This window comes from Spermophilus citellus, assembly GCF_964194105.1.
Source record: "Spermophilus citellus genome assembly, chromosome: 13".
Classification (NCBI taxonomy): Eukaryota; Metazoa; Chordata; class Mammalia; order Rodentia; family Sciuridae; genus Spermophilus; species Spermophilus citellus.
In genome coordinates this window covers 97,998,524-98,013,814 of record NC_138193.1, presented here as the reverse complement: position 1 = coordinate 98,013,814, position 15,291 = coordinate 97,998,524, and the positions used below count along the sequence as shown (strand labels likewise).

Sequence of the window (15,291 nt, the reverse complement as noted above, 5' to 3'; positions counted from 1 at the left end):
TCCAACTTGAGATCATCCTGCATCATCAGCCTCCTGAGTCACTGGGATTACAGGTGTGTGTAAGAAAATACTTTTTTTTTTTTTTAAGAATCCACAGAACCAGTTTCAACAAATATCAATAATTTGTATTACTATGGGCAAAAGATTTATCAAAGATAGCAAGAAAAATGTAGACTTAACATTATTTTCAAACGCTTTAAAAAAGAGAAGCTTCCTAATATCCCAGGTAGTTTCCTCCTTTAGTAACAGGTACTCATTTTACTTGACCTACCCACTAATCCTTGTGATGAGTGATACCCCTCTCTCTCTCTTTGTGCTATGCAACTACGTAAACACTCTACAACTGAGCTATCTCCACAGTCCTCTTCCTCCTCTTTAAAATCCTTTTTCTGTTGGCTTCTAGTTAGTACTCTCCTCATATCTTCCCACCTCCCTGCTCAGCCTTTAAGGTTCCTTTCTGGAACCTTAATGTTGAGTGCCCTCTCCTTTAATTCCTGGAACTCTGTGTGCTCACAGCCTTGGTGATCTAGTTCACTCTCCTGACTTGAGATGTACTGAAATACTCCAGAATTTATACCCCACCTCTACATACCTGGATGTCTACAAGGCACATCAAGGTAACAATTAAAAGCCAACTCCTGACCCTCATTGCTATACAAAATTACATATAAGAGGTTGTGAGGGGAATGGGAAAATAAACAAGGAGAGAAATGAATTACAGTAGATGGGGTAGAGAGAGAAGATGGGAGGGGAGGGGAGGGGGGATAGTAGGGGATAGGAAAGGTAGCAGAATACAACAATTACTAATAGGGCATTATGTAAAATTGTGGATGTGTAACCGATGTGATTCTGCAATCTGCATTTGGGGTAAAATTGGGGGTTCATAACCCACTTCAATCTAATGTATGAAATATGATATGTCAAGAGCTTTGTAATGTTGTGAACAACCAATAAAAATAAATAAAATAGAAAAAAAAAGCCAACTCCTAATCATCTTGCTTCAACCTGCTCCTCTTTCATTATTTTCCACCTAGGTCAATGGTAATACCATCTCTCTGGTGGCTCAGGCCAAGATCTTTGGAGACATCTTTCATACCTCTCTTACCACACTCCACATTCAATTCCCCCGTTGGCTCTATCTTCAAAATACATCCATAATTTGAACCTTCTCACCACATTTATCACTTCATCCTAATTCAAGCCACCATCATTCATTCATACTCAGATTACTGAACTGGTGTCCTAATGGACCCCCTTGCTTCTGATCATTCCCCCCTCCCACTTTAATCTAGCAAGCCAGGGTGACCCTGTTAAAACTATCTCAGGTCATGTCACTCCTATGAGTAAAACCCTCCCAAGGTTTTTCTCACTGCAAGCAAAAGCCAGAGTTATTACAAACAGCACACAAAAACTTCAATAATCTCTCCCACCTCCTCAATTATCCTCCTCATTTCCCTCTAATGATCTTCCCTCTCTTCCGCCCTGCACTGGCCGCCATGCTGTTCTCATTACAGGCACAGTTCTGCTGCAGAGCCTTTGCCTGTGCTGTCTGTCCCTCTGCCTCAAAGGATCCTCCAGACAGCAAACTGGCTCCTTACAGCTATCCCTTATTCCCTTCAGGTCTTTGGTTCAACATCACTATTAGGAAGAAGCTTCATTTGAATATATTTAAAATGAAATCCCTTGATCCATGTCCCCCTCAGCACTTCCCTATTCTGTTTCTAAACACTACTCACTTTACTTGTTTTGTTTTCTGTTTCACTCTACTCAAGTGCTATCTCCAAGAGGTCAGGATTTTTATGTCTTATAATTGGCCACCCCCCCATATCAATAAATGCTTATAGGATGTGATATGCAGATGAACTTGAGCTTCAGGGGACAGTACAGCAACATTAAGAAGAGATGGTCACAGACACTGATGAAAACTTCTTGACAGATTTTTTTCTGGTGGGCAAAGAAGAAAAATAAGAGATCATGGTTACTATCAGCTCAAAGTTCCCAGAGAAATAATTAGCAGTGGGTTGGGCCAAAAGACCCTCACACTGTGGCAGAATATGAAGATAGGGAGACAAGTTATGAAGACTCTCTGTCCCACCATCACAGCTGGGGACCACTGTGCTGTTATAGTACAAGCAATAACAAGAAGCCAAAGAGAGATCCTTAGGAGAGGAGAAAAGATCTAGGAGATTCCAAAAGATGAAGGACAAAAGACAATGTGCTGACTAAAACAGAGAAGGCTTGTTCAGATTATGTAATAAGTCCCAGACAAGTGCTGGCCCATTCTGAGCAATGGCCTAGAATAATGCTATTCTCTGTGTACTCAGTTAAGTAGTCAGAGTAGCACATAATGGTTTTGTACTGTGTTTAAGCTCAGTGATAACATAAGATTTTAACAGTAAATCCAGATGACTAAACCAGGTGCATTTATATTGCAGGTTGCCTTTATATTGAAATTTTAATAGTGCACTAGAAAATTACTGGATATTTTGTTTTGTAAAAGAATAATAGCCTTTTGGTCTGGGGATGTGGCTTAAGCGGTAGCGCGCTCGCCTGTTACGTGTGAGGCGCTGGGTTCAATCCTCAGCACCACATAAAAATAATATAAAGATGTTATGTCCACCGAAAACTAAAAAAATAAATATTAAAAAAATTCTCCTCTCTCTCTCTCTTAAAAAAAGAATAATAGCCTTTTATCTACTTTGCAAATATTTATTAAGTACAGTGTACCACAAAGCCTGTATATTGTGTTTTTATTTTTGAAAATTTAAATAATTCTTGAACAAATTTTTACTTTTCTTTTTCCAGTAGTGCTGGGAACAGATCTACCACTGAGCTACATCCTCAGCTCCTTTGGACAAATTTCGAAATTACTGTGTCTTTTGATGACTACCATTTGTTGTTGTTGTTGTTGTCATCAGTTACTATGTTGCTCACTTAAACTCAAATTCTTATTGCAATTTAAAGCCATAGACTATCAGAAAGCAAATACATGGCTATCAGGAAACTATATTCTAGAACTATCAAAGCAAGTCTGTTGATAAATTCAAGGGGTTAAAGAAAAATTTTATTGGATTTGTTTTTAGTTTTTAATCTACTATAAAATTTTATATGCCTTAGGTTAACAAAGGCCATTTAATGGTAGGCTGAAGTACTAAACTATAGACCCAGGCTCCTAGAGCAGTTAGTTCAGGCTGTATTTGTATTCTTTCTAGCCTGCCAGAGTCCTATCACCGAACTCAATTGAGGGAATTAATGCACTCTTATTATGAAGCTGCCTTTTTTTTTTTTTAAATACTGGGCCCTGCATGTGCTAGGCAAGTGCTTAGCCCCAGAATTTAGATTGTTGTGAAGAGAAGTCATGAAACATGTTTCTTCATGTTTACCCAACATAGAACTTTCAATTCCAACAATAAAAATAGTTACCCACATGTGATCTATCTTATAATGCAGGCAACTTTAACCCCTCCTGTATAAATAGAGCACGTGAAGCTTGGTGGTAAGTGGCTTACTGTAGAGTTCAGAACTACCAGATCTTCAAATCTAGCGATCTGGATTCCACTCTTCCACTTGGAAAGAGCAAGCTGTATTAAGTGGTGCTTATACTGCATCCACTGAAGACAGTGTGTATAAACCTGACCTCGTCTTATGCCAAAATGAATTGTGGAGGGAAAAGGATTTAGGATATTTTTTTTCTGAATGCTAAATAGCCCAATGCACTGCAAAAACCAATGGGGGTCTTTCTCTCCTTTAAATCTTGTTTGTGTCTAAGTAAAGAAACTGGTTCCTTTATACACTCCTCTTCTGCACATACTTAGACTATGTAGCTAATAGCTAATTACAAATCTATATACTGTAGCACTTTCTACCAGTACACTAGTACTGGTAGAAACCTTACTAAAGCACATATATTTTCTCTTGGTATTAATAAAAAGCCTACTACACCTCTAATCTCCCCCAATGGTATGATTATACAACTCATTTTCAACTTGTTTATGACTAAGTAACTGGAGACTCTGCTCCAAAGTGCTGAATTTAGGACATACTCATTCTCTACCACTTCCTGATTCTGATTTCATGGTGGCTAACAGATAATTACAGGTGACATAGGAATCCAGTGGAAGGTTCTTCCAGGATAGCCTGGACTCATCTAACACAGTTAATTTTCTTCACCCTCTTCTCACCTCCATCTTGAATTAACTGATGATTGTTCTGCTTTTCCAGTTTGGAAGAGCAGCCAGCCCCCAGGAAAGATGGTGGTGGTATCAAAATGCTTACTGCATCACTTGGTACACAGCAAATGTTTATTACATGTTAATTATTATCTCTAGCATCTATTATGAGCCAGGCAATGAACTAATGCTTTACAAATGCCTAACCCTCACTGTAGGTATTTCTGTCCTCATTATACAGACAAGGCTAAAGCTCAGAGGGTAGAACCAGGGTTCAAAGCTACTCTATTTCCCACTGTGCTCATTTTATTACCCTCTTTGAAAGACTAAGTGATTTTTGCCTGTTAATAACAGCCTTAATAATGTCTTCCTTAAGAACATCCTTCATAAGTTGTTGTTAAAGACTAACATTAAAAAGTGATTTAAGCTGAGGTCAGAGGTACATGCCTGTAATCCCAGTGGCTCAGGAGGCCGAAGCAGGAGGATCGAGAGCTCAAAGCTAGTCTCAGCAACTTAGTGAGGCACCTAGCAACTCAGTGATACCCTGTCTCTAACAAAATATAAAAAAGGGGGCTGGGGATGTGCTCAGTGGTTAAGCACCTCTGGGTTCAATACCCCCGTACCAAAAAAAAAAAAAAAGATTTAAAAGCTAATTCTAAAATTTATATAGAGAAGCAAAAGACCCAGAATAGCCAATACAATACTATAGAAGACAAAGGTTGAGGACACTACTACTCAACCTCAAGGCTTATTTAGTTTCCACAAATAGGGGTTGAGGATGTAGCTCAGTGGTAAACTACTTGCCTGGCATTCACGAGGCCCTGGATTCAAATCCTAGCACCAACAAAAAAGAAAAATAGTTCCAACAAATGGTGCTGAACAAGTGACATATATATCCTTCATGAAAACTAAAATGCACCATTGTCCCAAGACCCAAATATGAAACACAACATAGAACATAACTTAGGAGAAAATCTACCTGTCCTTGGGTTTGGTAACAACTTTTAAGGTATAGTCTATAAAAGAAAGAACTGATAAGCTGGACTTCACTAAAACTTTCTACCCTGTGAAAGACATGGTCAAGAAAGATAAGCCACAGACTGGGAGAAAATATGTGTAAAAGACATTTATTTTCCAAAGTATACTAGGCACTCTTAAAAACAAGAAAACAGCCTGATTTTTAAAATAGGCCAAAGATCTCAATAGAAACCTTACTAAAGAAGATATGCAGATGGAAAATAAGCATATGAAAAGGTTATCAACATTAGATGTCTTCAGAGAAATTCAAATTAAAACAAGACACAATTACACACCTATTATAATGGCCACTATCCATAATGCTGTTGAAACAGGGGACGCAGAGCAATAGAAGTTTAATTCACTGCTGGTGGGATACCAAATGGTACAGCCACTTTGGAACAGTTTGGCTGTTACAAAACCAAACATAGACTATGATTCAGCAATCATGCTCTTTGGTATTTACTCAAAGGAACGATAAGCCTTTGTCCACATAAAAACCTGCACACAAATACTTATAGTAGCTTTATTCATAATTGCCAAAACTTGGAAGCAACCAAGATGTCTTCAGTAAGTGAATAGATAAACAAACTGATACATCCAGACAACAAAATATTATTCAGCATCAAAAATAAGAATTATCAAGTTATGACAGATATGGAGGAAACATGTGCACATTACTAGAAGAGCCAAGATTAAATGCTGTATGATTGTAACCATGTAATGTTCTGTAAAAGCAAAACCAAGGAGATAGCAAAAAGATCTGTGGTTGTCAGGGTCTAGAAGGGAGGGAGGAATGACCATGTGGAGCACAGAGAATTCTCAGGGCAGTTGGATTACTCTGAAATGTACCATAATGGTGGATACATGTCATTATGATTTGTCCAAACTTACAGAGTGTCTAACACCAAGACTTTAGGCAATGATGACATGTCAGTGCAGATGTATTGCTGAGGTAGGGGATGTAGATAATGGAAAGGCTAAGCATCTGTGGGGGTAGAGGGCATTAGAAAATATAAACCTTCCTTGTAGTTTTGTTGTGAACCTAAAACTGATCCAAAGTCTTAAAAAGTGATTATGCAGAATAATAACTCCATTAGAAAATAAGCTAAAGATCTGAATAGACATTTCTCCAAAGATATAGAAATAGCCAATAATCTCATGAGCCGAGTGCTGTGGTGCATGCCTGTAATCCCAGCAGCTCAGGCTGAGGTAGGAAGATGGCAAATCTAAAGGCAGCCTCAGCAATTTAGTGAGGCCCTAATAACTCAGTGAGACCTGTCTGTAAATAAAATAAAATATAAGAAAAGCTGGGGATGTGGCTCAGTGGTTAAGTGCCACTGGGTTCAATCTCCAGTATCTACCTCCTTCCCACCCCAATAAAAGTAGTGAAGTACACTGAAGGATCTTAGAAAAGTACTTACACTAATAAGTCCTCAATAAAGAATGCTTTTCCGGGGGCTGGGGTTGTGGCTCAGTGGTAGAACGCTTGCCTAGCACATGTGAGGCACTGGGTTCGATCCTCAGCGCCACATAAAAGTAAATAAATAAAATAAAAGTTAAAAAAAGGAGAATGCTTTACCTTTTTCATTTTCTGGTACTAGCAATGGTTGCACAGCTAAAATTTCATTACTTTTTTAAAATGGGGCGATATTAGCATAACAATCTATTCTTGCCGAAAGTGTTTTCTGTCTTCATTTGTTCCTTTCACTATTCCATCCCTAACTGTGGGTCTCAAAGGTCTGTTCTTCTCCCCAAGAAATCTCATCACCTTTTTCTGGTTTGACAGCCACCAGTATGCACGGTAGTATACCATTCCATCAGCTGATGTCTTTCTGATGCTGTATATTTTATTTATATCTGTCCACTTTCTGGACAATGCTATCTAGATATCCCACAGGCACCTTATAAATAAAATCCTAACTCATCTTCTTCCCCCAACTCTGGTTCTTTACTGCAATTGGTGGCACCATTATCCTACTGTTACTCAAGATACAAACCTGGGAATAACTGACTCTTCTACCTACTCTCACATTCCACTAATCTTCAACTCCTGCTAATTTTCCCTCAGAACTCTTTCTTCAGTTTTCCTCCACCATGGCTGTATGTCAAAATAACACGGGGAACTTTAAAAAATCCCCATGCACAGGCTGAACTTCAGGCCATTCAGGACCAAGTCATTGACAGTTTTTTTTTTTCCCTAGAAAAACGAGGCAATCTATGATTTAACCATTGGCCTGTTTCTCAAGCCTCAACTTCCACTGGTCCTGGCTTTGCACTGCCTCTAGCAATACTGAACTGTTTATGATCACACCTCCAGCCCCCAGAATCTGGCTTGCCCTACTTATCATAGGGATCTGGTAGTTGCTTCCTCCAGGATGTCTTCTCTCCCTCACCAATCTGTGGTTGAATCAGGTATTCCTCCTCTGTACTCCCATGGAGCCAGTAAGTATCTGTTGCTGTTTTTTTTAATTAACTGCTTCTGCACCTGATTCCCTCACAGAGCTATGCACTACCTAAGTCTAAGACCCCATCACAATCATTTCTGTATCTCTAGTACCCGGTACTCTGTTTGAACTCATGTAAATACTCAATACGTGTTAGTTGGATAACTTTCCAGGGATGAGGAAAGTATTTTAGAAGAGGTTATTTATGGTATGCGTTGATGGTTTAGATTTTGATCCATATTTTTCTTTTCACCCAAGGCCATATAGAACTACCAACTTAATTACTTAAGTATAATATTTTGTTTGACTGTGATGGCCCCAAGCACTCACTGAAGGTTCTTTTATACAGACTTCTAATTCCTACTAAAAAGTCTTACTTCACATTTGCAGTATTAATTTGTAAATTCCTTTTTAGAAAAAAAGCTGTAGTAAAAATTGTTCAGTAACATGAGAGTCTATCCGTATCTTAGATTTTATTTTTCCTTTAATTTTTGTAATTAAACTGCATATTAAAATCAAAATTTCTTTTTGCTTGAGGTAAGTATGATTATCATAGATCAAATAATCTCAATTTATTTTGCCCCTGTGACACAAAACAATTTGCTGGCCTATACCCAGAGACTACATTAAGAAAAAAATAAATTCTAAAGACATTTAATCACACCTACATGTAACAATTAAAGATAAATTTTAAAGGATGCTTCAAAAGAAATACACAATACAAGTAATGTAGTTTGTGTCCTTTTAATAAACACACTTGCATAGTTATATTACAATTTTGTAAAAATAACAGATTATCTCATGCCAAGCGTGCCCAGCATTTGCACAATCTCAATACCTTTAATACTATAGTTTTCAAGACACACAAAATAAAAATTTAAGGCAAAAACAGCACTTTGCAACAATTTAATAATTTATTACATTACAGTAGCATCACAGTAGCATCAAATAATGCCACTTTAGGCAAAAGTCTCTCAATATTTCCATTATAGATTTTATTTACAAGAATTCATAACTTGGTAAATTCATTCTAAGAAAACTTGGCAAATAAAACTTTGGACTGGAACTGGCATTTCTTTCTCTACTTTTCCTTTCCCACATTCTTTCTTTTAAACTACAGTATTCATAGTGCATTTTAAAACATTAAAATAGCAATTACAAAAAAAAAAGAAAAACAAAAAAAAAGAAAAAATAAAATAGCAATTACACTTTTTAAAATAGTTGGATTATTTCAAAAGGATTCAAAATTTTGGAGAAACTATATAATGAATAGGGTTGATTTTAATTTTTAAATTTTTTCAAAATCAGCTTTGGTTTTAGAACTGATTTTTCATGGCTGGAAAACTGGTCAAGTTTAGTTACATACTTTAAAAGTAATTATCACATACTAAAATATATAAACAGGTATTTTTATTCTTTTCCTCCTACAGGGTTCGAATTTATTCAGTTGTACTCCCATTTAAAAACCCTGTGTTTCTAATAACCTCTTTCCTTCTAAGCAAATTGAAAGCTGCCTTATAGTGAATGAGGAAGAGAACAAATACACGACTGAATGAGGTATTGCAAAGGATTGCATGCACTTTTAAATAAGTCTCATATATTACTATATATGTCATATAATTTCCTTTCTTTTTAGCTTTCTCTCAAAAATATATGACAAAGTAACTACACAAAAGATATTTCAGTTAGTACAGTTAAGTGTTTTTCCAGACTGACATTCATTAACACTATGTGATTTAATCCATACGTACCCGATGAACACATTATTTTAAGACTGATTATAGATGTTAAGCTGCACCTGAATGTCATTCCTAATAATCTATATTTATCAGTGTAAAAGTGAAGTGATTTGAGATACAGAAATACCTTCGAAATAACTTATCAGGATATCAGATAAGCCCCATTCAAAATTACAAGGAAAAACTGTAAGAGCAACTAATGTGGTTAATTAACAGTGGTCTGATTTTTATTGTCAGTATTTAAAGTAACTGTCCTTAAACTTAACTCAAGAGTACAAAACTAGAAAGTTCGGAAGGTAAAAGGCAAGACCAGGTAATCCATATAATTTGGAAAAGTCAGTTGAATTCACAAGGACTCAGTCTTTGCACTGTCTCTTTTTAGTGACTGCAGGCAAATATATTATTCTACCTGTAAAATGATATTATTATTGCTTTCCTATTAATGTCATATTTATAAAATATGGTGATGATGGCAAATGCCAAACATGTGCTCCCCATCTCAGGGAGCACACATACAACTCTCTATACTCCAAAAAATGTGAAATATCTGGGAACACAGACATTTGAACTTTGTGAGGTTTTAACTAAACTACTGATTCTCTCTCGTGTTGTAAAGTTATGATTTAAAAAATTTATGACTAAAATAATTCATTCATAATGTATAGGCACATTAACATAAATATTACTCAAAATATACTTCTAACTTAAACTGGGAGGTATAAAAACATTTCGATTTTCTTAAAGAACTCTGTGAACAAATAAGACTGATTATATGTACATTTTTCCTGATGATACTTAGACATTCATGAACAGATTGCACTGCAGTTTGTAAACACTTAAAATTGCATAAACTCTCATTGATTTTCAAATATAGTATAATACTGTCTATTAAAACTTCTTTTTGTTTCAGCTAAGTACTCTCACATCTACTAGTTCATAATAATGTCTATTACTTTAAAAGTGTTTCCACTCAAGGAGAAGTAGAATCCTACGCCAAAGCAGTCAATGTGGTTGAACAACAGATCCCCGCCAGAGAAGCTGGGATGGTAAAATCAAGTTCCTAGCCTCAAAGAAACTTCACAAACATAGAGGAATGCCAGCTCTTAAACATCCTTCCTTCACTGAGTCCTTGATTAGAACCTGTATGCCTGCTTCGGGGAAATTTACACTCTTTAAGGATTCCTTATGATCCTTACTAAATACATTTAAGAGTGCCAACTAGTGTCCTTTTGTGTTCTGGGCATGTAGTCACCTAATTAAAATAGATAATGTGAATTTTGACTTTAAAAAATATTAGAGATATTTAAGTTAGGGAGGGTTTCATGTCTCACAGTCAATGGTGGGAATCTTTCATTTCTGAAAAATAATCCATTTTTAGATTATCAATAAAGAAGTAAAAACTAAATGCTACAGCTCATGATACAGTATCTTCATCAGCCCAGAGCACACAAAGATCCTATAGGAACTACCAAAGTACAGTGCTTATTCTTGGGCAGTTGAAGCAGACTAAACATACACAGCCCACTAAGCACACACCCGCAGGCTACTTTCCTCTTCTGTGAGATAAGAAAAGCTCCAGCTAAATGTTATTGCTCCCACTCCAATTACACACACACACACACAAAAAAAAAAAAAAAAAAAATAGAGAAAATGTTATTTCCAGTTCTTGGCCTTTCAACAATCTGAATATTGACACTCATATAGTGGCATATTAGAAAGTAATAATACAGTGCATATTTCAGGGCAGATCACCAAGTGAGCCAATTAAGGGCTCATTGTGTTTAGGATTAGATCAAACATAATAGTGGAACATAAGAAAACTTCACCTCAATTCTGTAATGAACATACATGTTGCAATAATACTAGAAAAGCATGGCAGCCCATTCCAAACCAGAGATAATAGTTTGTGCAAATAGTGGGTCTTTGTGTGTTTGAACTCCCACCATGTAAGGGCAAACTCAATATGCATGCTAATAACCTACAATTGCCAAATTAAAAAAGAAGAAAAATGCTAAAGGATGCCAGAGTGAACAGCAGGGAAAGCCACACAAAGACCCACTATCCTTGAACTTGTTACAAATAAATTTTAACTGTAAATCAGAAACACAAAGAAATAATCACAAGTGGCTCTAACATTCGAACGAAGTAAATGAATTGTGTAGGAGATATTTGATCAGGGCTGCCTGCCCTGACTCCACGCTAGAGTCAAACTTGGATAGTGGGTCTCTGGGGTGCTTTCACAACTGGAAGACAACATTGGGTCCTAAAAAAAGAAAAATGAGGAATAAAATGAACATAACGCAAATTAGGTGGGTGAGAAAAAATTTGACTAATAATAACATGCAACATCAACTAAACAAATTTGAACTATTAAAAATTTCAATCTTTAAAAATGTTCTAGTTACATAATAAAATGAAAATAATACTTATAAGGGCCAGAGAAACACAAATGGTAATCTATAATTTAACCAGCTCTTAAAGCCTCATGCAAAGATTATAGACAGATGATTCATTTCTAAAAATCTAGATAGTGTAAAAAAGGTCTCAAATCACTTCCTAACTTTAAGGATTAAACATTTTCTGAACCATTTCCTACTAAAGTTATGGGTTTATATAAACTCAATGTGAATTTCATAGCTACCAATACAGTTAACTCTATTTTTCATCTTTGAAAAAGCAATTATGACTCTTAAGTTTCTAATAAATAATTATTGCAAGTGAACAAAACTAGTATTCTTTGGTCTCCTAGGTGATTTAAATGGTTGTTTTATTCAAACAAGAAGCTTTCTTAGAAGAATCTATTTGTGAATTGTCTTGAGAATTACAGAATTGAGAGCTCTTTTATTTCAGGAAAGGATGATGACTATTGGTCATTAGTTGAGGCAGAACAATAAAGTATTCAGTTTTTCAATATGCTCAAATTAAAAAATATATATATATATATCAACCAAAAATAAGGTAAAAGGTTAAGTTACTTGCAATAAATTTATAACAAAGAGAACTTCAAAGTTTCTTCTATTTTGAAACAATACCTCAAGCATTCTATTTTCCCAGCTCTCAATATGTAAAATGATCAAGAAAATAACTGGTGCCTCCTCCCATCCCCAACATCTGCCTTTCTAGCAAACTGTTACTACTTGTCCTTCATGTTCCAGATTAAAAGCCCTCTGTGAAGTCTTCCAATGATGACATGCCTTCTCCCCAACACAGATTAGGGAAAATCCCCTATTTGTATAAATACTCTTTATAGCCACTGTTACACTTATCTGAATGTCTGTTCTCCACCACTCAATCTATTTCACATCAAGGACTGAAGGATTGGTGCAAGGATTTTTGTGCTTATATTCCCAATGCTTTTAAGTATGTAGAGGACATTTAAAGAATATTTATGAAATGAATAAATTTTTTCAATGAATAGAAATGTTGACATAAAATCTGAAAACATCATAAAAAATAAAATCTGAAGCACATAGAAATTTTGTTCCTTTAAAATTATTGTGTAGGTCATTTACTTTGCCTTTTCTTATTTTTATGTTTCAAAATTGCTATTTCTTATTTTCCTTCAGGGAAGGCTTGAAAGTGGTTGTCTTCTAAAGTTGTGCTGCCCAATACAGTAGCCACCGGCCACAAGTGACTATTTAGGTTTAATTAAAATTAAATTAAAAATTGAGTTTCTCAGTCATATTAGCCACACTCCAGATGCTCAAAAGGTACATGTGGCTAGTGGCCACTGTACTGGATGACGCAAATATAGACTCTTTCCGTCACTATAGAAAGTTCTGAGAGAACTTCACAGATGGGGGCCTCACTTCAGGCAGACTGAAGCTCTGCCAGTTCTACCCACACAAGAGTGGTACACAAAGCATTCTCTGACCAAAAGTAATCTGTATGGATAACTAGTTTGATTATCTATTTTCTGTATCGTCTGTGTATTGAACAATTTATTGGCAACCTATTCTGCTGTTTAAGAATAAAAAGTTGTCACAACTTCCTGCAAAGGTTAATTTCCCTAGAAGGGAACCTGAAAGGACTGTCATGGAATAAGGGGAAAGAAAGGGAAAGAATGGGACATGATGCTGCCCTTCCTTTAGAATAAGCTTTTATCTGTTATTTATATTCCTCATTGTATGAGGCTTAATTGGAAAAAAAAAAGTATTTCACCACTGGAAAATAAGATTAAAAATAACAAAAATTTTAAAAAACATCACTTTAGATCATAGATGCTACAAAAGCTAAATGTACAGAGAGGATGGAATTAATCAGAGATCACTAGCAAAGATCTTTCAGCACAGTTAAGTCTCAAAGTATCAACCACTCTCAGCTCCCAGGAAGGTGCTGCAGGTAATTCTAATTATAAATGGATTTCTAATTTATCACTGGAAACTGAAAAATTATCAGTAGAACTTAAAAATGGCCATTCATCAGGCAATCTAAATTATTACCATTTTCTTTACCACTTCTCCTGAAACCTGGACTCTTCCTCTTTCCAAATTTGAAGATTTAGTTGATTTACTAAAGGCGTATTTTCTCCCAAGACCAGAACTATCTTTACAAAGCTCTACAGTGAAAACACAGATGTGGTAAAGAATAACTATCCAGTGTGCAACTGGATCACAAATATATCTCAGTTTTGATTGAGTTACCACATACGTGTTCTTAGCAGCTAAAAGAAAATGAAAGACTAAATCTTAATTATTTCACTACAGTGATAAAAATATAAATCATGACTTATTTTGTAAACAAAATTAAAAATTGAAAGGATAGGGAAAAATAATATACATTTTATAAAAGTAAAAATTTATTTCCAAGTATGGCTTATTCCCTAATTTATTATTAATACTGTGTTTACTGTCAACTATAAAGGATAGGTAACTACTAAGAGATGTTGTTTTTCTTTTTTTGGTACTGGGAATTAAACCTAGGGGCACTCTACCACTGAGCTCTATTTCTAGCCCCTCACCCTCCTTTAAAAAATTTTGAGACAGGGTTTTGCTTAAATTGCTGAGGCTGTCCTTGAACTTGATTCTTCTGAGCTGAGTTGCTGGGATTACAAATGCACACCACCACATACAGCTTTGTTTTTGGGAGGGGGGCGGTTACTAGGGATTGAACCCAGGGGTGTTGTATCACTGAGATACACCCCCAGCCCATTTATTTTGAGACAGGGTCTGGCTAAGTTGCCCATGTTAGCCTTGAATTTGAGATCTTTCTGAATTGATAGGATTATAGGCATGCACCATTAAGTCTAGTGAGATAATTTTATATAATAACAAATTTCACACTCTGAGGTCTGGACCACTGTTCTGAAAATAGTAAAACAGACCTTGATTCATACATTTTTTTCAGTGGCATGAAGTGGCTATCTAAAGAATCATCTAATGAGGGTTTTTGCAAACAGTTTATTTAATTTTCTTCCAACCTAGATGATGAATAAATATCTGGGAAATAAATGAGAAGGTTGCAAAATTAATGGCATCTATACACTAAAAGGCTAATTCTGAATAGATGGATAGGGCAATTATAGTTACTTGCTATATTTTGTTAAGCTGAAAAAGAGCACTGGACACTGAAAAAAGAAGTTGATGGTGAAGGGAAGCTGCAGTGTAGATGGATATCACACCAAAGAACCCATAAGAGAAATTATACATTTAAAAAAATTTTTTTAAAAAATATTTTTATAAGTTGTTGATCTTTCTTTCTCTCTCTCTCTCTCTCTCTCTCTCTCTCTCTCTTTCTTTCTTTCTTTCTTTCGTGCTAAGAATGAAACCCAGTGCCTCACACATGCTAGGCAAGTGCTCTATCACTGAGCCACAACCCTAGCCCCTATACATTTTTTCAGATAAAATCTAAAATTAAGGTTGAAGGCTAGGAAAAAGTATTTAAAATAGTGTAACTTTTGATCTTGTAAAATGTCTCCTT

At 35.8% G+C, this 15,291-nt stretch overlaps 1 protein-coding gene across 5 annotated transcripts in view; it reads right to left on the bottom strand.

The window, feature by feature from the left end:
* Nucleotides 1-15,291, bottom strand: part of ITSN2 (intersectin 2) — a 129,396-nt gene that overhangs the window by 22,899 nt on the left and 91,206 nt on the right. The window contains exon 30 of one of the 5 annotated variants that reach the window (XM_081264526.1): nt 1,821-1,944. The exons of 3 other annotated variants lie outside the window; for them this stretch is intronic. In XM_081264526.1, coding sequence (XP_081120652.1) covers nt 1,943-1,944 — 2 coding nt within the window. In that variant the 3' untranslated portion in view covers nt 1,821-1,942. Of the gene's footprint in view, nt 1-1,820; nt 1,945-10,935; nt 11,636-15,291 lie in introns of those variants that run through there. One more of the 5 variants, XM_081264525.1, reaches the window with a different exon arrangement.